We start from the raw sequence: 26030 nt of genomic DNA, 5'->3' as shown, positions 1-26030 counted from the left end.
TAATCATTGGTCAGCAGCTTTCAGCTGGTCTTGCTTGAGCAATATGTTACATTCTTTTAATCTGCTACAAAATTATAAATCTTGTGACAAACTTAGTTAATTTAATGTTGCATAATATACATGAACACGTTTTCTGATTTGCTCACTGCAATAAATCCAAGAACAAATGTGCTATTAAATTAACAGCAATGAAAATACTTTGGAAAATAAAATTGCTATCATTCCTTTTATGAGGTATTCTTTCTGTAACAAATGCTTTCTTAATGTAAAATAGACTTTAAAAAGACTGGTTCCTTAGTATTGCTGGCAAGTTTTATTTGTATATTTAAAATATATAAGCAACACCTACCAGGGCATTGCTCAAGGACAAAGATTCTTTAAAAAGTCTTTCATTTCTTGTGATTCCTTCTGTTTTTTTTACATTGTGTTTATGTGCTTTTCTGTATCCTCCACTCAATATTTTCCCTGTGTATGGCTCATGTTCATGTGGTATCTGTGTGTATTCTTTGTCTAAATCTCACTCCCTAACTCTATTTTATATGCTGTATATCTCTGAATCTGTCTGGATGTCTCTGAACCATACTCAATTCCTAGTTTGTCCTTTTAAAGCGCAACAAAATGGCAGCCAGTGTGCTTTGGGATCAGGCAGAGAGGTGGTGTCCAGGAGTAACTTAGAGGGGAAGATAATTCTGTCGGTACCTGGCTATATTGATGGGCATTGGCCATGTAGTTTCTCTAAGCCACAGGTAATTTAGATTTTTAGTAATCTTTATGTACCAAGGTCTTCTGTCGGGTCACGTAACTGTGTTTCAGGCAGCAGTTGTATTTGGACAATTTTAAAACTTTGCTTTCTTCCTCTTACTGGATTCTTGGCTCAGGGTATGGTCAGGAAACCTGCATGCAATCACACTATGGCCTGGGAATGGCTTGCTGCCTTATGAGAAAATGTCTGATCTCTCCTGGGTGTCTTGATCCCCTTCCCAATCACCATCATCCCCTTCCCATGTCTCAGCCAAGACCAGAAACTTGGCCTGTAAGGAATGTGATTGAATTTCTGTCCGACTATTCAATGTGCACTGCATTGAAGCACAAGTGACAAACTTTGGCATTGTATATTGTGAGTTCTAATTAAAATCCTATCACATATATTCTATACCTTAAATGTTAATTAAATTACAATCAGATACTGCGCCATTAGGTTTGAAGTTAGTTTTGCTATTAGTGTTTTAATATGACATGAAATATTGGGCTGGATTTTGTTCTCTTGCGGGCGTCTGGTTCTGTGGCACGGTGGGAGGGGGCCTGAAGATGGCTCCGGATGAGGCCGGCCACAGACCTCGATGCTGTGATGGCCTGGCCCGGTTCTCCTGGTGGTGGCGAGGCTCCGTGGTGGCCCCCCGCGCCGCTGGGCTACGGGACCACAATTAACATATTCAAATGAATAAAATTATTAAATTTAAATAGACTTGCCTGCAATCTTGAGGATCCGCCGCGATCTTCAGCGTGGCTGCCAGCACTCCCGTGCCTTCAGATTCCGCACAGACAGCTGATGCCATTGCTGAGGACAGACAGCCTGCCCCCTCTATGAGATTGGGTGGGGAGCCGCCCCTGTTATTTGAATGAGCTGCTGAGCTTGAGATTGTGGTGGCTCTTTGGCGTGTGGCCCATGCGGGCAGGCCGCCATTTTTTGAGCTCGCCGCTGAGATCGGTGGCGGGCTCTTAAAATCCAGCCCACTATTGGGGCAATTTTGCTGTCTGGTCTCAGCTCGTTCGTGTACAAAACTGTCTAATCTTAATGCAATGTGCTGTAAATTGGAGTTGTAGGGATGGAGAAATCCGGATGTTGTGTATTTTATTGCACTGTTCATTATGCTCATCTGAAGTGAAAAACAAGCTTTGTGTAATGATGCTTCACACATCTAATGGGGTGATTTAGTCAATCTGCAGAATCATTGAATCCCTTGTTTTTTAGTGTAAAGCTACAACATGCACACAGCATTTATAGATTGATGAACAACATGAAATTGAATGCATTTGCACACTGGTGCAGGAATGAATGATGGCTGATTTTTTTTTAATATAATGCTGCACTTTCACATACACTGCACTGGGTGAATCTTTGTTCTGGTGTTGCAACATTTTTTGTGTTTCAGCATTGTCGAACAACAGTTACCTAGAATTCATATGTATGAGAACAAAGCTTAAACGGTTATCCATACTACCTGAAGCTTGCCAGTGTTCGAGTCGCATATTATCTGGCATCTGGTTTTTGATGTCATCAATTATAATTTTTAGGGAGTTTTAAAAGTGCTGTGAATTTACCTTTGTTGATATATATAAATTTACTGCCAGGCTGTTGCTGATTTATGTTACTACCAAAATTGTTATCCTTTTAAAACTTTGCTATTTTTGAGAAGAACTATCTTGCATTTGGAATTGGCTAGAAAACGTTTCTGATTATCAGCGTTTAAATGTCTAGAAAGTATAATTATATAGTGTTGTGATGTTGGGGAAACATGCAGGTGATTTTTCTTTCTCTGTAATGAATGAAAGTCAGAAACCCCACATAATGGGTAAACTAACTAAGAGGTAAACTTTGGGGAAGAAAGTGAGGTGGTGCTGCATTGCAAAACTGGGGTATTGTTTGCAGTGGTGTAGGTTTCCCCTTGTGATGGCTGCCTGCAAAATGTAATTCATACATGAGTTTGACTACGAACTGATGTAATGCCTGCTTGTGAATTATCAACATCAGGAACAGAAAGGTGAATCATATTTCATGGTTGGCCATAATGGTGACCATTAATAATGTATTATTTCTGAACTTTTTTTATTTTTTATATTAATTTTAATGGGGATCTGTTCTGGGTGACTTAATGATTTGCCACATAACCTGTCTTGCAGCCAATTGGCAATTACCTGAGGGGGATTGAATACTAAATTCATTCATGCTGTCAGTTTCAAATGGAGCTTCATTTTATTATGGTTACTATGGCAAAGAACTGGAATTGAATTTGTCGTTCTGTTACTATCTCATGCTTGCACACTCAGTCACACACACACTGCACCTACATACACAAAAGTAATAAATACTTGTTGAAAATGACAATTGGCAAATAAAACCAACATTTCACCCTTTCTCCACACCAGCCTCCCGACTATTTTCTTCCATTGCCACATGTTGACCTCCAATTTTCCACCTGTGACAATTCTTCATGCACGAGCCTGGAGACCAAGGGCAGGAATTGCCGTTTTGGGTCAGAACCTTGACGTTGGCATCAAATGTGGATCCCAACCCCCACTGTGTTGGAAGCAGCATCCCGACATTGATTTTTTTTTTCATGAATTAGTCAATTAGTGGCCAGAGGGTGTGCTCACCATCCAATTAAGGATGGCAGGTAGGCTCTGAAAGCTGGAGGGCCAACAGGAGGCCCTCCAGAACTGAAGGAGCTGCAGCCTACCATTGCAGGTAAGGGAGTAAGAGGGCACCTCCATCTTGAGGCATCCTCTCAGCATTTTTATACCAGAAATTTGAGCAACAGGTGAAGCTAGCTGTTTCACGCTGCCACTATACAGTAGCAACACGTGTGATGTTCGCCACCAGCAGGATGCTGCTGTCAAAGATGTTCTGCCTATCACACAAATAAGTAATGTGATATATGAATTTCAATGCCAGTGTGATGCTAAGTATATAGGCCGTAAGTCCCAAAGACTGGTGGATCATATCAAACAACATGTCCCTTCTGCTGTTCACAACAGGCAAGGTGCCGGCTGCACCCAACCAGCCTGTGCTTGCAAAACTCAAAACATAGTGCCCAACATTAGATGTGATTCTGCGATTGGGCAACACTTGCTAAATAATCCTCAGTGTGCTAAGAATTACTCTGACAACCAATTTAAGATTGTCAGTCAGGCTAGCAGTGTGGTGCATTTGTGTGTACTGGAAGCTACAGATATTAATACACAGACAGAAAGAACATGTACACACATTGTGCCTGTTTCAGCTAAACAAAATGTGACAGCTATTTGCTGGTTCATTCCTTGGGGCAGTGCCTAGACCAATCTGAGTCAAGCTGCCTGGTTTAAATTTCAAACAAAGCTTGGCAGTTAACTGTCAGTCACCATAAACTGGTGCATTCTCCATGGCAACGCCTCTACCAGAGTCTGTTGAAATATGATTTCACTCTCAAACTGGATGCACTTAACATAACACCACTTTGTACAAGCCCAATATTGCAGCTTAGAATACCTTTATATTCTGTTGTAAAGTGTTTTACCATCCACACTCAAGGTACTGAATGCAAATCAAAATATGTGAAAAAGACCTGACACTTGTATTATTATTGACATAAAAAAATTCAGCTGAGGATAATTGGTTCTAGTTTTAGCAATTTCTAATTGCAGCACTTTCTGGTACCCTTACAATTTGATGTGCTGGCAACTAATAGCCCTTCAGTTTGATTTAGAAGTCCTTTAAGACTAAACTGTGAGGCCAGAGGTAATATATACTGTATTGTGTATGGATTTGAAGTTGTTATATGATTCTGACCTTATTTTCATTGAAAAGTTCAGCTTTTATTTTTGTATTCTCTTTCAGCATTTGGCGGGGACCCAACGTTAACTGTACAGATACTTCTGGTTACACGGCCTTGCATCATGCTGCTTTGAATGGACACAAGTAAGTGTTGGGAAATGCACTTTTTAAAATTAGTTAAAGTACATAACTGAACACAAGTTAGACCTTTCTTGTGATTTTCCCTATCTTAAAAGGAAAAGTTGGCTTCTTGCACATCTTGGTGATGACTCCTATCAGATCATCCAAGACACAGCTAGCCTTACAGGTGATGTTTGTCTATCCTTGACCAGCCAGCCAGGGTGCCTATTTGAGTTATGAATCCATCCACTATGAAATGTTGAAATACATATGTCAACTAGGACAGGAAATCAGACCAAAAACCTCCAAGTGAAGAGTCCGACTAATTTTTAAAAAGGGAACCATTGTATTGCGACCAAAGGCGAGGACAGTAAAACAAAGCAGGGATATACTCGGAATGAAAATAATCGTACCTGATTGATGTTTGTAAACAATGGCACCAAACTCAGTGTAGGTGGGTTTTGTAAGTGTTCGCCCGACAAGTATCATCGAAACGGATCTAAATTTACCTAAAATGAATGAGACTGTACTCTGAGAAGAGGTTTTTAGATTGGATGTAATGTTAAAATGATAAACTCTGTTTAAAGCCCATCACTGTGGGATGTGCGTAAAGGGAAATATTTACATGTGAGTTCTTAGCCCTGCACTAAATTTCTCCTTTAAAGGTATTGTATGCAATTTCTGCCTGTCATGCTGACTTATTAGAGGTGACTTGCTTGCTCTGTCAGTAACTTGATTTATATTTACTGAAAAAAATGGGCATGAGCTATAAATAATTGTAGTTTTATCAGCTGTACACAGATCTCCAGGTGAATAAAAGACTTTTGTGAAAACCCAGGCCAGATGTCAATTTAATTTAAACATTCCATCTAATATATTTATACATTTAATATATGTGTGCTGCATCCATGGGATAATAGTAGGATTTTGTTTATTGCTTGGAAAATATGATAGCCTATGAACTATTGTTTTGTAACAAAATGATTTAAGTATACGTTCAGCTCTTGGTAAGTGCTTGCTGGGTCTCAATTAAGAAAAAGTTGGTAAATAAAACTTTAGCTCAACTTTTCCATCCCTGTTCATTTTATATCTAATTTTCAAATATTTAGCTTGATTGTTGTTTAACTTTGAAGGTTAATACAATGCATATTTTATATATTATAAAATTATATATTGTTACAAAATGGAAGTTAACCAACTTAAATAAGTACAATTTTTTAACCATTAACATCCTGGATGTTGTATATATTGCTCGGAATGCAAGACCTCAATATTCTGCTTTATAATGTATGGAAAATGCTCAGTTCCCAAATATTATGGAGAGGATAAAGGGGACGGAAATCCGTTGCATTGCATCTTCACTCTTAACATTGCTCTGCCATTTTTACAGTTTCCCCAAATTAATGGAGCTGGATCTGTGCCAACAACAGGTGCAGGATAAGGACAACTGTGCGCATGAGGCAGAAGGGCACAATCAAAACTAAGAGGATCAGGCATGTAGACAAGGATGCCCTGTTTATCAGCAGCAGGCAGAAGGCTCTGAGGCCAGTGCCCAGTCCTGCCTGAGCCTGTGTCTTTTTCCAACCCTGGTTTCCAAATATAAGAACCTGCATTTGGGGAGAACCTGCATTAGGGATATGACTAGGTGATGCAAATGAATCAGCCCATGAAGTTTCCACTCACGATATTTGCTACAGTAGTCAGTCTACAGTACATAAATGTGTAAACTGAATGATAATCAATCTCTTGTTTGCTGGATTCACTCAGCAGGTCTGGCAGCATCTGTGGAAAGAAAAGCAGAGTCAACGTTTCGTTTCAGTGACCCTTCTTCGGAACTCCGAAGTTCCGAAGTTGAGTTCCGAAGAAGGGTCACTGACCCGAAACGTTGACTCTGCTTCTCTTTCCACAGATGCTGCCAGACCTGCTGAGTGAATCCAGCATTTCTTGCTTTTGTTTCAGATTTCCAGCATCCGCAGTATTTTGCTTTTATATCAATCTCTTGTTTGCTTGAATAAGTAATTTCATCTCATTCACCTCAGACAACCAACAGCACTATAAGAGGCTGTGGAATTTGACAGAAGCAGGGTTTCTGTAGATTCTGGGGATTACAGATTGCATTGGTGCCACCTATATGAATTGTAAAAGTAAATTCAGTTAATTTGCAACCATCACCATGGAATTATGCAAGTCAGTGCTCCGAGGCAGCATCACAATGATTTCATTTTAAAGCAGTTACTGTCCTGCCAATATTTGACACTTAGAGCCAATTTGCAGTCTGCTTCTTAGTATACCAAAGCTATTCTTTACTGTCATGGTCCATTTGATCTTTGGAGTATCCATGGATACCAACTAAAACAGGTATAATGCAGTGTCACCAGAGTCATCATAGAATACTCCAGCACTCCAAGTGCCTGGACAGGTCTAGGTAAGGTATCAATCATTGTGGTAATTTGCATGCTGCACGACTTTTTGCGCAGGGAGACATCATTATGGAAGCCCTGGAGGAGAAAGACATGCAGCTACAGTAAGGAGATTAGTACGAAGAGCCTGACTAAGCTGCGGGAGGGAATCTGATCCCACCATTGAGAACTATTCAGCAATGTATCATAGAACAGACCTACTAATGTGAAAATGTTCTTATTGCATTAACAATCCTGACTGCATCACTCCCATACTCTTCACTAATCAGACTTTATCTATATGCCTTGACTGTCCTATTCAATTCCAAAAATTTCTATCAGCTGCTAAAACATGACTCAATATCATGGACCAATTGAAGCACATTCAACTTTTTTATTATCCTACATGTGAATTTCATCAATGGCTACTGTTCATTGGTGCTTTCCTTTGGTGTGTGATATATGTTCCCTTGACCTAATTTGATGCTTCATCAATGGGCTACCTTCGGAGTTGTAGTATGTGAGGTGGTTGGACGATGTGTCCATATCAGCCACTCAGGATCAACATGGCCTTTGACTCCTCATAGTACGCCTTGTAAAATATCCCAATATACATAATTATCTATGAATTATTCTTTGTGGACCAGGTGGTGACTAAAGCAGTTTCATTACTTAGCTGTTCTTTTGCTATTGGGACAGATAGACTGAATCCGACTATTCCTCCTTTTGAAAGGGCTGCTCTGGTCAGTCCTCCTCGAGTGTTGTGTGCTCAGTTCTGATGAAAGGTCATTGACTGAAACGTTAATTCTCTCTCTCTTTCCACGGGTGCTGCCAGCCCAGCATTTCCAGCATTTTCTCTTTGTATTTCAGATTTCCAGCATCTGCAGTAGTTTGCTTTTGTTTTGTGTCCCTGACTGCTGTGTTTGATAGTCTCCCTTGTGCCTCAGTAATGACATTCAAGTCCTGAAAATAGTTCAGAGACAACCTAGTGTCTGAAGACTGAGGGTTAAAACTGGAGAAATGTAAGCTTTTCATCCTTTATAAAGGTGTATATTTAAGATAGTAAAGGAAAAAAAAGCAAGTACAGAACACTACTGCAAACTAAACTGTCAAAATTGAATGTAAGTACACAAGTTCAGTCTAATAAAAGGCAAATTGAAAAAAACGTTGATGCAGACAGTGACTTCTTGAGGTGAATTCCTAGAACTTGTTCAAGAAATAGTTAGATGTTACAACAAGAAAACTATTGGGTCTCTCTGGATAGGTGATTTAACAATGTCCTTTGTATTGTAAATGCATCCATATCCTATCTTGCAAATTGTTTTTCTGTGGCAGAATGGTCGAACACCATAGAGTAAATTCCCCAATTCAGTGGACCCAGCAAAGGGAGGACAAGTCAGGAATACTGCTGTAATGCACCCCTTTGAGTCTGGGACCCTACTGGAAGTGTAGGATCAGTGAAGCTATTCTGATATTTGGTGAAAGTGGTTAACCGCAGCTGCTACAAGTTCTGTTGAAAAGCAACAACCCTATTGGCTGAATCAAGATCAAGCATAATTAATTGTCTCCACTAAAAGCTGAATCTTGCAAATGCTACTAGTGTTGTTTGCATAGGTGCTCCAGTTTTCTGAGGAATGAGATATCCCCCAACCCATCTCAGTTGCCTCTTTCAACAGATGTTGCATCAATTTATAAAGCAACAGGCACCATGTCAATCCAGAAGAAAAGTTAGAATTTGGCTTAGAGCTAATCAGTAAGTTTGTGTCGTTGAAGTGTTCACTCAATGTCCAGTAAGAAGGTACACCAATAACCGTTGAAATCTGTAGTCTTCCTTATATTGAATTCAGAAGCAGACTACTTGTGCATATTTACTCAAATGTTGAACAAAATGCACAACTTCTCAGATGAAAATCAGGTCACGATGAACAAATATTTTCCTATTAAGGTGCATAGATGCCCATCAGAGTTTTGTACTTTTCCCTACTTTATATTCTGCATTCAACAATGTACTGGTGAATTTAATCAAAAGTGATGCTATTCTTTGTTGATTATACTGTCCACAAATGAGTTGTAAATGCCCAAGTGAAATATAGAGCAACCAAATCATTAAATAGAATTAGGCAATGAATGGAGGAACAGTTTGCAACCTTCAGCACTGAAGAATCATGTCAACTATTCTGGGAACGATTAACCACAGTGATCTTAACTCTATACACTGCAGTTGCTCACCACTTTTGCTTGTAACTGTGTCCAAAGTCTGCTATGGTGATGAAGTGGCAATGATGACTGGAAAGGTTAGAAGACTGGCAATTCTCCAGAACATTTGACCCTACTATTCATAGATAACAACTTCAAAATTCAATCAAACTATATTCATCCGTATAACTATTACGGTGTCAGCTGTGGCTCTGTGGGCAGCACTCTTGTCTCTAAGTCAGAAGTTTATGGGTTCGAGTCCCACTCCAGGACTTTGAGCACAAAAATCCAGACATTCCAGTGCAGTATTAAGGGAGTGCTACATTGTTGGAGGTGCCGTCTTTTGGATGAGATGTTAAACTGAGGCTCTGCCTGTCCTCTCAGGTGGACGTAAAAGATCCCATGGCACTATTTTGAAGGAGAGCAGGGGAGTTATCCCGCGTGTCGTGGCCAATATTTTATCCCTCAATCAACACCACAAAAACAGATTATCTGATCATTATCACATTTCTGTTTGTGGGGGTTTGCTGTGCACAAATTGGTTGCTGCATTTCCTACATTACAACATGGACTGCACTTCAAAAGTACTTCATTATCACTTTCGGATGTCCTGTGGTCATGAAAAGTGCTACATAAATGCAAGTCTTTTTTTTTACAATATTGCAGTATTTTAATCTGGTTTGAAAGCCCATCTTTTGCTCCTACCCTCAGGTCTGGCCAAAGCCATGTTGATTGAAAGATTAGGTGACAATCTCATTGGCCTATAATTTGCTGTCAAAGTAGTGCCAGGCTAATTGCACTCCTATTTTAAGCACAATGTGGTAGCAACTTCAGATGAGGGCAGGTGCAAAGTTAAATGTGGAAATCCAAAAGTTGCTGTCTGAGTTGCGCCACTCCGCTGTCTGCTTTGCAGAAATGGCATCTTGCTGTTTCCCCATTTAATTATGTAAAGATACTGTATTTGATGCTGTTAATGTAGTGGTAATAAGGGAGACCTGGCTCAATACAGGGGAGGATTGGATGCTTAATATCTCTGGGTACAAGGTATTCAGGAGAGGTAGGGAAGTGAAAAAAGGAGGGATAGCAGTTTTGATGAAGAGAAATACTAGTGGTTGGAAGAGAGGGTCATAGACAGTGCCTTTTTGGTTGGAGTTAAGAAACGATAAAGGAGCTATGATGCTACTTGGTGTATTTTATAAGTCACCAAATGGTGGAAAGGAGATAGAAAAGCAGATTTGCAGAGAAATCATGGAGAGGTGCAAGAGCTATAGAGTAGTGATAATGGTAGACTTTAACTACCCAAGTATTGAATGGGGTAGCGATTGTGTTAAAGACAGAGAGGGGGAGGAATTTCTGACGTGTGTTCAGGAGCATTTTCTTGATTAGTATGAATCCTGCCCAATGAGGACCGAGGCTGGACCTAATCCTGGTGAATGATAATACAGAGAGAGAAATCAGAAGCATGTAGAGGCTGAGAGGAGTGGAGGGGGAAAAGAAGAGAGACATAAAAAAAAATTTAATTAAACTAAAGAATAAAAAAAGTCACTTCGGAATACATTGAAAATGCTGGAACTGTCACTGTCTCATCTACTGGAAATTACCTAGCTACCATCAGAGTTGCATTGAAACATGTTTCCACTCTGTTGTTGGTCAAGCGTTTTTCAGTTTTATTATGCAGTGCCATTAAATCTATTTTCTTTAAACTGGTTCCAAGTTCGGTGCAATCAAAGTCTGAGCACTTATCATTTGCAATATTTGGCCAAATTAAACATTCAACTTTGATTTTTTGAAGTATTTTACTGAATATTGTCGAAGGCAGTAAATTATTTATCTTAAAACTTCTTGTCTTTTGAAGGGTTTTAAGCATGAATCCACTGTAGCCAGATTCCACTGTAACCAGTAAATCTTGACCATGTTGAGTAAATTCCTGAAGAGCCAAACACAAGAGAAAGGTTATACATATCGAGCTAATTATTCAATTATTTGAAGATGAGCACTAATAGTAATAACGGGATTTGGTTGAGCAGAAGTCTTGGCAATGATCTAAAGCCACTGGGGCTCATTTCTTGCTTTTCAAGTCTCATTGTTCAAGAAGCTTAAATACAGTAAGCTGGGCCATGTTATTGAATGAGCATTCTGCTTGAAATACTAATTGAAATAGTTATAAAAGGGTGTGTATAGCTTTCATGATGAATTTTATGATTTCTTTGTTCCAAATCTTACTTTAAATGAGTATACTCATTATATTACATATCTAAGATAGTCTCTTGAAGGAACAAAATAACAAGTAGAAATAGTTGGAATAGTCAATTTGACTACAGTATATCTGTGGATTAGCTTACAGCAGTTAAAGGTACATAATTTACTATGAAAACAAACTATGCACATAATAAGACTGCTTATCTGACATCCAGTATTAGATGAGCAGAAATTTCCGACAATTAAATATTGGGAAAACTGAAGCCTTTGTTTTTGGTCCCCACTCAAAACTCTGTTCCCTATCTACCGAGTCTATTCCTCTCCTGGCAATTGTCTGAGACTAAACCAGTCTGTTCGCAAACTTGGTGTCACGTTTGACTCCAGGATGTGCTTCCGACCACATATTCGTGCCATCACTAAGACCATCTATTTCCATCTCTGTAACATTGCCTGACTCTGCCCCTGCCTCAGCTCATCTGTTGCTGAAACCCTCATTCATGCCTTTGTTACCTCCAGACTTGATTATTCCAATAGACTCCTGGTTGGACTTCCACATTCTACACTCTTTAAAACTGAGGTCATCCAAAACTCTGCTGTCCGTGTCCTAACTTGCACCAAGTCCCATTCACCTATCACCCTGTGCCCTCTGTCCTCTCTTGGCTCCTGGTGAAGCAACGTCTAAATTCTCGTCCTTGTTTTCAAATCCTTCCATGGCCTCGCTCTTCCCTATCTGCTCTCATCTAATACTGACCTCTTGAGCATCCCCAATTTTAATCATTCTATCATTGGTGGCCCAGACCTTGAGCTCTGGAATTCCCTCCCTACACCTCTCTGCCTCTTTACCTCACTTTCCTCCTTTAAGACAGTATTGGCAGATAAGTTTAAGTAGTATTTCAGGTGAGTTGCATGATATCGTACTGCGCGAAACCAAGGATTACAATGTGCAGTTGCTGGCTCTGGAGGAAGGGCAATATTTTGTTCCCTAATTTCAGTCATTTCAGCTGCATTTGCAACATGTTATCTGTATCGAACCTTGTGGCTAGCGCATTGTTTGAAGATCTTTTTAATGTAGCTGACCAGTTTGTTGACTTTACCAAAATCACTTTTCCATAGCTCACTGACGAGAGGAATTATATGTGCATTACATGTAATATGGGCAATATTAGGCATTACACCTTGAAGCACAGATATGAAAGATTTTGTCATGTAAGTTGCATTATCACTGATGAAAGCAGACACTTTGTTGAAATTTGCACTGTCTTTCGAAACGGTTTTGATTATCGCTTGGGTAACTGTGGTGTAATTAACAGTATCTAAGTGGATGCAGTCTGTGAGCACTGTTAGCTTTCCTGACTCTACGACCTGAAAGTCGGTGGGGTACCCGCTTCCACCTAGCCTGGGGATCCGTCCCGTGTTATCCGTGTCCCCAGGCTTTAATTGTCCCGAGGCGGGACTTCCATCCACTTGAGGGAGGAGGTCCCGCCTCAGTGAGCTGCCAGCCAATCAGCGGGCTGTCAGCTCTTAGTCCCAGTAGCGCCATCGGAAGCGGTGGCCACTGCTGGAACTGCAGCCCAGCCGACGCCATGGATCGAGGAGGGAAGGTAAGTAGGGGCATGCCTCACCAGGGGATCAGTCCTTCCCTGGTGAGGCTGGGGTGGTCATTTGAAGGGAGGGGGGTGTATTGGGTCCCGGGGTGGGTTGGGAGGCGGGGGCGGCCCTCACACGGGCACCTTGTGCCCGATTGCCATGCTCCCCAACTGGGGCGCGGAAAGGCCAGCAACTATCACTGGGCGGCCTTTCACGTCCCCAGCACGCTCGCTTGCCACGGGTAAAATAACCATGGAGGTGGGCGAGGGCCCTTAAGCAGTTAAGTGGCCACTTAAGGGCCTTGATTGGCCTCGGGCGGGCAGGCTGTTTCCCACCCCCTGCCCGATGCCGTAAACTTGTCCGGAGGCAGAAGGGGCTGGTAGGCCTCCCGGAGCCTGCCACTCAATTTTATGCCACCCCAACGCCACCATCCAACCCACTGGGGTGGCGTAAAATTCCGGCCTACATCTTCAGCCTTATCAGATATAAAATCAAATAAAACATGCAGCACATTGACATGCAGGGCCCCACCCCCCAAGAATGAGGCATATTAATTTTGTCACTTGAACATTGATTTTGTCGCTGAAGTGAAGAAACAACTTATTAAAGAAATCACCAGACACTTGGCTGGAAGGATATTTGCATGCTAACAGACAGTGCTTGTGGAGACAAAGGGCTAGTCCCTGATCCGCTTAACCCACAATGGATTTTTATCACCAGTCATTGAAGGTGTAAAGAAAAGCATTCCAGAGACTGATAAGGTGATACAATCCACAAAAGCCACTACTAGTTAAACCAGCTGGTCACATGACAAACTGGCTGGTCCAGGGTTTTTTTTTTGACTTGCCACAAAGAGTTTGAACTCAGACTGTTTGCTGCTGGACTGAGAAGACCTCTCCTGTCTGCTCCCATCTCTTTCTCACAAGCCTCTGAACCCACTCAAGACACATGAACCCCAAGAGAGAGAAGTGTCCTACATCAAACAAGGTTTAAGAAGAATACTGGGCCCCATTGAAAAGCAAGACCTACCTACAATCAAGGACTCTACGGCAAGCTCGAAAAACAGTAACCAAAACCATCTTCAGATATTGCCTCAAGCTTTTCCACTTTATTTCTTCTGCTGTTTTCTGTCTCCATCTGCATGTGTGTATTGCATATGCATACTAGCCGTGAGCGCGTCGTGTATCCGCAGGCGTTAACTGAATTATAGTTAAATTTAATAAAGTTCAACCTTTCTTCTTTAAACCTAAGAAAACCTGTTCTTTGTCTTACAATTGGAAATCAGTTAACAAGAATTCACCAAGGGGGGGGGGGGGGCTAAAAAAATGGTGTGTTTAAAAATAAAACCCTGTTACGGTAAGACCAGGTGAAGGCTGAGAGGGAACCCTAGACCCCTTTTTCACCTGGTCATAACAACTAAATTATCTTGCCTATCAGTGGGCTCATCACAAATAATTGCAAAAGACTCACATGCATTAATCTGAGTGTTCATCTCCTCGCAATGTGTAGCAAAAGCCTTTGGTAGGTAGTCCTGTCATAGTTTATTTGCACTTAGCAAGCAACCACCATTTTACACAGTACGTTGAATGAATACCTGCAGCTTTGGGTGATCAGGTTTTTCCAGTAGTATGTTGGCACTCGCAAAAACATCCACAAATTCCATTGTAACTGTTACGACCAGGTGAAAAAGGTGTCCAGGGGTCCCTCTCAGTCTTCACCTGGTCTTACCGCAACAGGGTTTAATTTTAAACACACCATGTTTTTAGCTCTCCCTTGGTGGATCCTTGTTCACTACTTTCCAATTATAAGATAAAGAAACCATCACAAACAGGTTTCCTTAGGTTTAAAGAAGAAAAGTTGAAATTTATTAAACTTAAACTCTAATTCAGTTGACGCCTACGGATACACGGTGTGCCCAGGCTACCTTGCATATGCGACACACATGTAAATAGAGACAGAAAAATTAGGTGAAAAGTTTGAGGTAATATCTGAAGAAGTTTTGTTACGGTTCTTCCAGCTCACTGTAGAGTCCTCGATTGTAGGTAGATCTTGCATTTCATTGGGGCCCAGTATTCTTCTTCAACCTTGTTCACTGTATGAGACTTTTATTTTATTTGTTTATTTATTGATACGGCACTGAAACAGGCCCTTTGGCCCACCAAGTCTGTGCCGACCAACAACCACCCATTTATACTAACCCTACAGTAATCCCATGTTTTCTACCACCTACCTACACTAGGGGCAATTTACAATGGCCAATTTGCCTATCAAACTGCAAGTCTTTGGCTGTTTTCTCTCTTGGGACTCATGTGTCTTCAGAGGCTTGTGAGAAAGAGATGGGAGCAGACAGGAGAGATCTTCTCAGTCTGGGAGCAAACTGTCTTTCTGTGTTCAAACTCTCTGTGGCTAGTTCAAAAGACCCTGGACCAGCCAGTTAGTCATGTGACCAGCTGGTCTAACCAGTCCTGGACTGTATCACCTTAGGAGTCTCTGAAATTCTCCTCTTACACACAATACCTGTTGATCAAGGTCCATTGTGGGTTGTATGTGTCAGGGAATGGTCCTTTATCCTCCCAAACACTGTCTGTTAATATGCAAATGTCTTTTTCCAGCCCCAGCTGATCTGTTTAACAAGTCCTTTCTTCGCTCCACTAACAGTTTAAAATCAATGTTCATGACAAAATTAATGTGCCCCATTCTTGGAAGGTGGGGGCCTAGCATGACATAACCAACTGATTTTCTGAGCTTTCTGTTAACATCTTAAAAAGAGGTGAGTTGTTGCTTGTTTTTCTCCGTGTTTGTTTTCCAGCAGTGAGGTGTTGGATGCTCTCTTTTTGGTGTGATGACTTTCGGGCTCTAAGTGGCACTGAACCATTGCCTGCCGTGTGCAATCCAACGAAACATTGCAGCTTGTACAAAACCGTATTCCACCATCAGCATGCAGAATTTGACTTCCAAATTCTTTCTTTTAATGCGCTGCAGTAATGGTTATGGCCGTTTTTGATTTGCTCATTCTGGCATTCTCACTTGTCTGCTAATACTTGAGACTGCTTCTCTCAAAACTGCACTGGAAGCCCTCCCTCATCTACCAATCAGCGGGTTGAGCCTTGTGACAATTACTAAGATGCGCAAAGTTTGCAAAATGGCTAATTTCACAGAGGACCTGAGTATTTGCGGTCCATGATGCATTTTTCACAGCTGTGAATTTGGTAGGACCCTAAAATGTGGCGCAGTGCCATATTGTGTTTTGTAATGCTCCTGTGAAGTGGCTTGAGATGTTTTACTATGTTAAAGGTGCTATTTAAATATATGTTACTGTTGTTGTAATTTCTGCCAGTCCGATGTATATCTCTTACAGTCTGTATTTTTAGGTTTGGTTACTCGAAGAAAAACACTTCTAACCATCAACTAAAAACTGATAGGACTTCATTTTATCCCTGATCTCTGATGTCCTGCTAATGAGTGACATCTTTAGGGTGGCTGTGACCAAGAAACTTCCTGAATCTAACTATTTGTGTGACACTCGCATTTATACTATCACTTTGTTATTTAGCCCCAAAACCAAATTATATAAAGCTTCGTGATATCAGTGTGGAGGCCAGCAGATTAGCAAGGAGAGTTACTATTAATCATGAGATTGAAATCACTGAATTTGACAGTAATAAAATAAATTTGTATTTTTTTTAAATCCCTGTACTATGGATCTCCAGAATTAAACTGTTAAAATATGATAGTTACGATGTTTGTGATTGCTACAAACTCTCGAGACAGGCAACAGGGCTTAGAAGAAGGAAAGTTTTCAGCAGTTTAGAATTAAATACTTTATACAAGAGGGTGGAAAACATGTAGAAAAAAGATGCTCAGGGAGGCAGCCTGTGTGAAAAAAATCTAAAGGAGAATTAAATAGATACTTGAGGGACTGGGCATTTGAGGTGTATTAGATTTTGGGATTGGTCACAAGGACTCTAGTCTTGACAAGTACTGGTCCTGTACTTTCCTATGTTCCTCATCATTTTATTATATATTACTCTTAAAACTCTGGACCCAATGTTTCCTTCCCACAATTTATTCTCCTTTCTTGAGTGGTGAGTCATGCTGTTGTCCTGTTCCATGGGTGTTGACAGCTCCCTGGTACCTTGCAGAAGGGTTTTTCGGTTTGAATGCTTATCTGACATTGCATCTTTTACTGGACCTGACTGCCTGTGCCTCTGTTTCTGTTTTTATCTCCTCTGTCTGCAGACAGAAGGGAAAACCTGGTAGATGACCCCTTGCAAGCACTCAGGACCAGAGACTTCCTAGCACAATGGGTTAGAAGTGTTTTTAATTGAGTCAGGTTAACAAATACCTTATTATTCATAGTTGATGGGGTAACTATGTCAAAGCTTAGTTTATGAATATTTTGATCACCTATCACCTCAGTGCTTTCTTAACTTCAGTGAATACACCTGCTTTTAAAACCCAATTCTTTTTCCGAGGTCAAAAAACATCCCAAACCATAATCCTGTTCTTTATGTGAGCCAAGAAAGTGAGTGCTACTTGTTTATGTTATAACCAAGACATTACAAGCTAGTCCAAACTCACTTCCTAGTAGAGGTCGCTGGAAATCAATCACACTCATTCTGAAGTATATATTCCTCTAAATTTTGTTTTAGATACTATGTTCAGTATGGTGACCATCTAGGTTCACATGACGTCATGTGCTGTATAAGTGAAATTTATACAGTATCTGACTGAAAGAAATGTCAGTGTAATATTTATCATTAATTATGCACTATATATAAGACAGTTTTTTTTGCTGATTAGCAGATGGTGGGTAAATGTACCATATATTATGGAACTGAGTCACAGAGACTAGGGAAGTTCCAATTTCAGTATCATGTCTGTGCAAAGTTACCTGCTAGGATATTGGTGGAGACTTCAAAATTGCCCCCAGCACCTTCTCATGATGGAGGGGAAAATCATCAAAGGTTCCTACATCTTGAATGAAGAACATATCTTATTTGAAGGAAAATTTTTAAGCCATTCTTCCAAATTTGTGACATGAGGGTTATTGTCTATGCAGAAATTCCACACATCTGGCACTGCAGCAGCTGTCAGCAGTTCCGTGGACTGCTTGTTACTTTTAGTGAAGCAACAAGAAGAGTTTTTTTTTTTAATTACCTGGTTGGGAGGGGCAGGTTCGTGGCGAGGAGAGGGATGTTTTTACATCAGTAACCAAAGATTAATGTCATTTTACCCCTTTACGAAAATGTTTTCTTAATCATTCGCACTTCCTCTAAAGCGGGTGGAATTATTCAATGTACTGCATTACCTGCTTTTAATTACTATTTGGTTAAAACTAACCAAGAAATTTTTGTTGGTCTTGGCACAGACAGTATTAGTGAAATGAATTTGCTTTGCGTTATCTGATTTGTGGAGAATTTGTTAGTTTCATGAGCCCAGTCTCTGGTCTACCACTGAGTTCTGTAGTATAAACCACTGCAACTCTTGCATCACACCTAACATTGACATTGTACTGTCTAGAACATAGCGCTGACATTGTGTTGTATAGTAAATATCACTGACACTTATTGTACATTACCTACTGCTGTCACTAATGCATAGTACATATTACTGACATTGTGTTGTATTGTACGTGCTGCTACAATCATATTGTATAGTACATAGAGACCACAGAAAATGCTGGAAATACTGAGCGGGCCAGGTAGCATCTGTGGGGAGAGAAACACAGTTAATGTTTCAGATTGATGACATTGTTCCATTTAAGGCTTCACTGTAGCTTTGATTCAGGTACTCTTCATAATTTGCTTAATCACATTCCAGGTAATTTCTGTTGTTGACATTTTGACCCTTATCTTGTAGGGATGTTGTTCTGAAGCTCCTTCAGTATGAAGCCTCCACCAATGTGGCAGATAACAAGGGTTGCTTTCCACTCCATTTGGCTGCTTGGAAGGGAGACATGGATATTGTGAAAATTCTAATCCACCATGGGCCATCCCATTCGCGAGTGAATGAGCAGGTGGGCTCTGCATGTTTGGTGCTTCTTGATCTTTTTAAAAAAACTATTTTAAGTACAGATCGATTTGTAATCTCGTGATTTTATAATCTGACAGACATGAAATACTTGTGCTTGATGTTTTGAGGAAAATCTATTTTTTATTGCTTAGTTTAGAACTCTGAAATGCTAAAACTGATTGATTTTGTGGATTAGTTTTCTGGTTGCACAAGAGACTTCATTGAATTTTTAAAACATGTACAAGGCAAGTTTTATAATTTCCTTTATTACTTTTATTTGCCAGAGAATTTGGTTGTGTTATGCCTGTACTTTTAGTGCTACTGGTGCCGTTTTGGCTCCAAAATGGTGTCCGCAACACGAGCACACTCTTCTGGTGCAGGCCACACCGGGTGCTATTTTGTGTAGGTTGTTCGTGAGGATATTGGAAGTGTGCACCGGAAGTACGCAGAGTAGGCAGATTGTGACATTAGTCAACTTGTAATGCTGATTTGACTCTAACAGTGCTATTTTAGACCTCAAAGCCCCAGCTAACACCCTCTCTTAACCTCACAAAGCTGAACATGCATTCAGCAGCAGGAACAACACCCCCCCCCCCCCGCCACCCCCAACAGTGCTGTTTAAAAGGATCATCAGCTACTTTCAATTTAGTTGCTGATTCATTTCGACTTGCTGTTGCTGAGTTAGTAGAAGTGTTTGAAGTTGCTGAAGTCTAGGGAGTGCTGCAGCACTTACTAAAGGCATTGGTGCTGACCTCAAGGGTTCTGGTCAAGCCACTTGCTCTCAGTCATGGGTACAGTAGTTTCTATACCCCTTGGCCTGCAGCATGACAGGAAGAATGAGCAGAAGTGGAAAAGAGGAGGACAAGTTGCATGAAGAAGAAGGGAGAGAAGGGCTCTCAGCGGGAAACCATATCCACCCAGGGTCTTCAGGGAGCAATTCTCCTATCTCAGCCTTAGCAAGGAACAGTGTGTGCGACATATCCGCTTCACTAAGCAGGTGCACGCTGAAATCTGCCACCTTTTGCAGACAGAACTGTAACCTCAGCACAGGACAAGGACAGCATTACTAGTGGCTGTAAAAGTGACTGTGGCCATGAGTTTCTTTCCATTGAGCTCCTTCCAGGCTGGAGCAGGTGACCTCATCCATGCCTTTGTTACTACTAGGCTTGACTATTCTAATGCTGTCTTGGCTGGCCTGAGTAAATTTGGCATCATCCAAATCGCTGCAGTTCGTGCCCTAACTTGCACGCAGTCCTGTTCACCTATAACCTTGAGCTCGCTGATCTACATTGGCTTCCGGTTAAGCATTGCCCAATTGTTTCAAAATTCTCATCCTTGTTTTCAAATCCCTCCATGGCCTTGGTCCTCCGTATCTCTATGAACTCGGCCAGCCCCACAACCTCCGTGGAATTGGCGCTCCTTTAATTATGGCTTCTTGAGCATCCCTGATTTTAATCATTCCACCATTGGTGACCGTGCCTTCAGTTGCCTAGACCCCAAGCTCTGGAATCCCCTCCCTAAACCTTGGCGTCTCCCGACCTCAGTTTCCTCCTTTAGGACGCTCCTTAAACCTACTAAACTTTTGTTCGCCTGCCCTAATATCATCCTTAAGTGGCTCAGGGTCATATTTTGTTTTGAGATGTACTATTAGATGAAAGGCACTATGTAAATACAAGTTGTAGTTGACATCTCCGTCCATTGTTGTATAAGGGAGGTGACTGACACTCTGTATGCAAAGAGAGGGGAATACATTGCATTCTTTCTATCCAGAGAGAACAAGGCAAAGCGAGCTCACGGCTTCGCCAGGACTGCAGGCTTCTCATGGCGCAGGGTGCCATCAACTGCATACATATCACTCTGCAGGCACTGCATGTAAATTCAGAGATGTACTGCAACCCTAAAGGGTTCCACTCCCTCAATGTCCAGCTGGTGTGCGACCATCTTCAGTGCGACCATCATGCAGGTCAATTCTCGGTATCCTGGCAGCAGGCATGATGCCGTTTTCTATGCCAGTTTGCTGAACTATCAGCATTTGAGCCACCACGAGAAACCAGAGGGTGGCTACTGGACAACAAGGACTTAACCATTGACCACCTGACTCATAACTCTGGTGCACAAGTCATGCACTTGTGGGCAGCATGTGTATAACAAGAGCCATGCTGCCACACAAACCATCATCGAGCAAACCATTGGGGTGTTTAAGCAATGCTTCCACTGCCTGGACCACTCTGGGGAAGAGCCCTACAGTAGTCTCCAGAGTGAGTGTTACAGTTGTAATCTGCTGCATCCTGCAGAACTTCACCATCAGGTATAAGATGAGAAGTTGAGGAGGAAGGGAGGAGGCAATCAATACATCCATTTTCCGGCTGGGCTGTGCATGATCAGCTCATCTGACTGCAATTCCAATTCCCCATTCAACAACTGTCGCACACCTTACCTTCCCTCTGTTACTGACCATCACAGCATCCTCTGTTAAAGTAAAAGCCACCTCAAAACAAATATTCCAAAACAATTTTATCAATAAAACCAACTAATATTACATAGAAAAGTAAACTAATCATCCTTGTGCATTCCATTCTTGCCTGCCTTCCATGTAGCTTTGTCTGTCCTAGTGCTCCTACATAGTGCTACCCCAGTGGTTGCAGAAGACAGCAGATGGCCTTGCAGGACCTCACACAGCTTTTGCCCTAGAAGGCCGAGCTTTGGACTGGACCACCGGGACATGGCAGTCTGGGCTGGCTGGCTGACATGCAACAGCAAGGGCAGTGGTGATAGGATGAATCTTGTTATCCTGAGAGACGATAGCAGTTTCATGCTCCATGAAGCTGTTATCACTCCCCCGGGGTGGTCCCTCAGTAATTCGACCAATGTGTTGCAGGACGGATTGCTGTGAGATCCTGCAAGCCCTTTTAAACACTGTTATTCACAGCCATTATGGCAGCAGCCTGAGCTTGTGTGCCAAAAGAGTGCACTTGCATAACTTCAGTGTGAGCTTTGTTATGGTCAAGTGAAGAGGGGTCGAAGGGCTTCCTCTTTTCCCTCTCCTTTAGACCACAACAGGCTTAATTCTTTCTTAAAGTGGATGTTATGGCCAATTCAGTAGGTATTTGATTGGCTCTTGTTATGATCATAGCAAGTAAGTAATCGGACAGGTTTTCTGAGTTAACAAAGGAAGAGGTTAATTTTATTGTACCTAAACTGAACCATTAAATAATCAACAAAGTACCAACTTGCACTCTCTCACACACACACGAGAGGTTTATACACACGCAAGTAGGTTACAGACTGTGGAAAGGTAGATTGATTGAGTTAGTGTCTATAGAACAAAGGTATACAGTCTGTGAGGTTTGGTGATTCGGTTGGCTTCTTGCTGAATTCAGTGGTCCTGAGGCTTTTAGTTTGAAAAGGTAGCTAACTGGTTCGGTGAGTCCCTTGGAGATAGAAATGCATTGGATTTCCTCCAAAGGGATTTCTGATTGTAGCCAGGTATGTAAAAGTGATCAATCAACAAGCAGGATTTGAAAGCATTCATTCTGGAATGGAGAGAGAAAGAGAGGGGCCCCACTTAGGGTCTGCTCATGTCAGAGTCCAGTTGCTTTTCCTCTGCTGCAGAGAAAACACTAGCTGAAAACCACAGATGGGGAGGGGCTTGTCACATGACAGTCACTCAGTCATTCAAGCATTGCAGTTAACAGTATTTCTCTGCTTGCTGAGAGTACAGGTAGTTCCTTTAAACTTCCTGGATCTTGGTTCTTGCTGGGGACTGAGCAGACATTTCATCTCTCTCTTCACATTCCTTTGCAATGTAGGGTACAACAGTGTAGCAAACTAGGTAATCAACTTAAGCTGAAAGGATGACTTTGCTGGCAGCTTGTCTTTTCAAAATGTCTTTTTAAAAAAAAAAATATAAATTCAGATCTCCAGTCAGTGGATTAAAGAAAATTATCATTCAACCAAACACTTATACACCAAACCATGAAGCAGGGTCTGATGGCCAATGTCTCAGCTTCTCTTGCAGCATTCAGATGTTGGGTGGCTTCTGCTTGTGCTGCAATGGAAGCTGAGACATTGGCCATCAGACCCTGCTTCATGGTTTGGTTTACAAGTGTTCTCATGGAGTTGGCCAGCATTTCCACACTGAAACAGATGGTTAGTAGCTCTGCACAAACCGGTGTGCAAGATTGGTGCTGAACTCCTCCATGCTCTTGGACAATGACAGCAGGCCTGCCAATGCACCAAGAATTTTTGTGTGCGCTTACCCATCAGTCTTTTTCTATGTGCCATCCCATTGAAGTCCTCATCTGAGTTCCTTGCAGCAGAACACATATGTGACCTCCCCCTCCGGCGAGCTGGCACCTGTAATACCCTTTCCCCCTGCCCTGCCTGCAGGCCACTCATGCCCAATGTCTCACCATGTGCAGATGCCACCTCTAAGTTACCCTCTAAAGCACGCACTATGTCATTATCTGAGCTGGTGACTGTGATTGTGAGAGTGAGCGTTGGTGTTTCTTCATCATTAGTCTCTTCTTCCCCTTCCACTTCTTGCTCCTAGACCACTGCCTGCCCAGGTTGCAGTTATTGGGGATCTGAACAAGCAAGGCACAGGGTAAGGGTGAGGGTGAGGGGATGGGGTGACGGGGGGGAAAAGCAAGACCTGCTTGAACCATGTGCAGCTTATAAATCAGAAGTGTGCATGATGAGGGGTAAATGGGATGTGAGAAGGAGGATTAGGTATGCACATAATGGCATCTTTAATGCTTTCAGCCCTGCAGCTGGCCGCAGCCTCAGTCATGGCCACTCCAAGGATGTCCATCGGGATAAGGACATGCAGCCATGCCTGTCCCCCACCAGTTAGGTGCTGCTGCCTCGACTTAGGCACAACCTTGTCATGCAAGAGAGATGGAAGTGTGCCAATGTGTTTGGGTGGTATGCCTGTCATGGTTGAGTAGCTGGCAGTATGTGCAAGTTGAGAGATGTAAGTGTGAGGCTTGCAGCAGTGTGAAGTGTGTGAGAGTGAGGTGCAGTATTAGTTGCAGTTGATAGAGATTGTTGGTAGGTGAGTGAGGGGAGTGTTGTGTATTGAGCAGTATGTGAAGCTAATGGTATAGTTGGTGGGGTAGTTGGTATTTGAGGATGAATGCACTGACTTTGACCACTCATGTGAGGTCACTGAACTTCTCGTGGCACCGCATCCTGGTCCTTGGGGCTTTCTGCTCCCACTGCCTTTGCAGTGTCTGTCTGAAGGGCCTCCTGGTCCCTTTTGGATCAAAGACATCTATCCTCTCATCCGCCTCTAGTGCTGTGTCGGAGAATCTTGAGGCCCACTTTCTGCCTTATTGTGACATTGTTGTGTCTTTCCCAGGTCAAACTCACTTTTACAATGACTTCCAGCACCTGCTCCAGTCAAAATGCAACTCCTTTAAGAGGTGCAGGCTGGTTTTAACTACAGAGGATTAGTTTGAACTTGTGTTAACCTTTCATGATTTTGCGCCCCCATTCAGCAGCCATGCTACAGTGCCTTTAGTGTTGGCTGCACGCTACAGTCATCTAAGTGAGCAGGCAGCAGGAAATTTGCATCTTGCCTGCATCGGAAGAAACGGGCACGCGTTAATCACGCATTGCGATCCCTGTGCTCGTCCTTGGGGGGCTATTGAATTTTTCCCCCATGAAGTTCAAGCCTCATTTATTATATTGGTTGCAATTTTGTTTTATCTCCCTGAAATGTGCTGAATTTAATTTTGTTGTTGAAGAGGGTTCCATCCGTCCTGTACTTTGATGCCAGGAGTGTCGAATTTAGTATAGTGATCACTTGGCATTAATACCTTGCATATTAAATTTAATCTGTAGGTCAGGGACTCAATTTAACACCTCATTTATTAATTGCCTGTTTGATGGGATATTAGTTTAAACCATGTGTGGTCTCTGTACTAGGTCATGAATGAGCCTACATCTGCTTTTCAAGGTTCATACGCCACCTGGTACAATGTTGGGCCCTCGCTTGGTTTCTAACTGTTGAAATTCTACCATTGGTTACAGAAGGAAGCAGATGCAGTAAACTCCTTAGAATTCTCCTCCTATAGTAATTGAAACTGGAACTATTTTCTGTAAATTATTACCATTTTGTTTCTTTTCTTGTTGATTCCTGTGTTTCTGCTCATTTTCACCTACAGTTATTGTTCTGTCCACAACCCTATTTATTCCTCACCTACCTGGCATTGTTCCTTTTCATGGCCTCCATCTCTCATCTCGCTTCTTGTCATCATTTTTATTGTGTCTCCTGCTCTTCTCTGACTCCTCGCCAAAACTAAACTTCTTTTCTCCTATGTCCCCTTGCCTCTACATAGTATCCAATGACATCTCTCAGCAACAGTATAGAGTGTTTTTGTACATTTAATGACTTTGAAGGTTATGTAGACCAATATGGTAGCCATTTTATTCACAGAAAGATCACACAGAAAGCAATGAGATGAATGACCATTTGACTCATTTTTAGTGTTGTTAGATGAGGGAAAGATGTTAGCCAGTACATCAGGACACGCCTTTCTCTTTGCATCAGACTAGAAGTGTCTATCTGAACCACTGGAACAGATAGATGGGGTTTTGGTTGACCACTTATTCAGAGGATCATGCTTTTGAACTTAGAGCACTCCCTTTGCAATGTATTATCACCTTAGATTATATGTTCAAGTGCTGGCATAGGTTAGAACGTGCAACCTCTGACTCAGAAGGAAATGTGAATTTTCAAGAAAATAAGCTTGTCAGCTGAACCTGCTTTTTAGCAGGTCGAAGAGGAAGGGTCACATTAGCTACTAAGTTCAAATCACAAATTCAGATTTTTTTTTTCTTCAGAAGTTTTGGGCAAATTCCTAAACCCCTTCTCTTTTAATGCATGTGTTTGTAATTTTGAGCACAGACTTTACCTTTGGCTTGAAACCAGGCATGAAGAAAATACTTGTTTTAGTTAAAATAAACATGGTTTTCAA

General features: G+C 41.7%; 1 protein-coding gene across 16 annotated transcripts in view; it reads left to right on the top strand.

The window, feature by feature from the left end:
- anks1b (ankyrin repeat and sterile alpha motif domain containing 1B) overlaps positions 1-26030 on the top strand; it is an 831451-nt gene that overhangs the window by 253410 nt on the left and 552011 nt on the right. For 15 of the 16 annotated variants that reach the window (XM_068059073.1, XM_068059064.1, XM_068059059.1 and 12 more), the window contains 2 exons: positions 4595-4675; positions 18895-19051. In XM_068059073.1, the coding sequence (XP_067915174.1) occupies positions 4595-4675; positions 18895-19051 (238 nt within the window). Of the gene's footprint in view, positions 1-4594; positions 4676-18894; positions 19052-26030 lie in introns of those variants that run through there. The other variant, XM_068059070.1, reaches the window with a different exon arrangement.

This window comes from Heterodontus francisci, chromosome 27 (genome assembly GCF_036365525.1).
Source record: "Heterodontus francisci isolate sHetFra1 chromosome 27, sHetFra1.hap1, whole genome shotgun sequence".
NCBI classification, from domain to species: domain Eukaryota; kingdom Metazoa; phylum Chordata; class Chondrichthyes; order Heterodontiformes; family Heterodontidae; genus Heterodontus; species Heterodontus francisci.
This window is presented reverse-complemented; position numbering and strand designations above follow the sequence as displayed.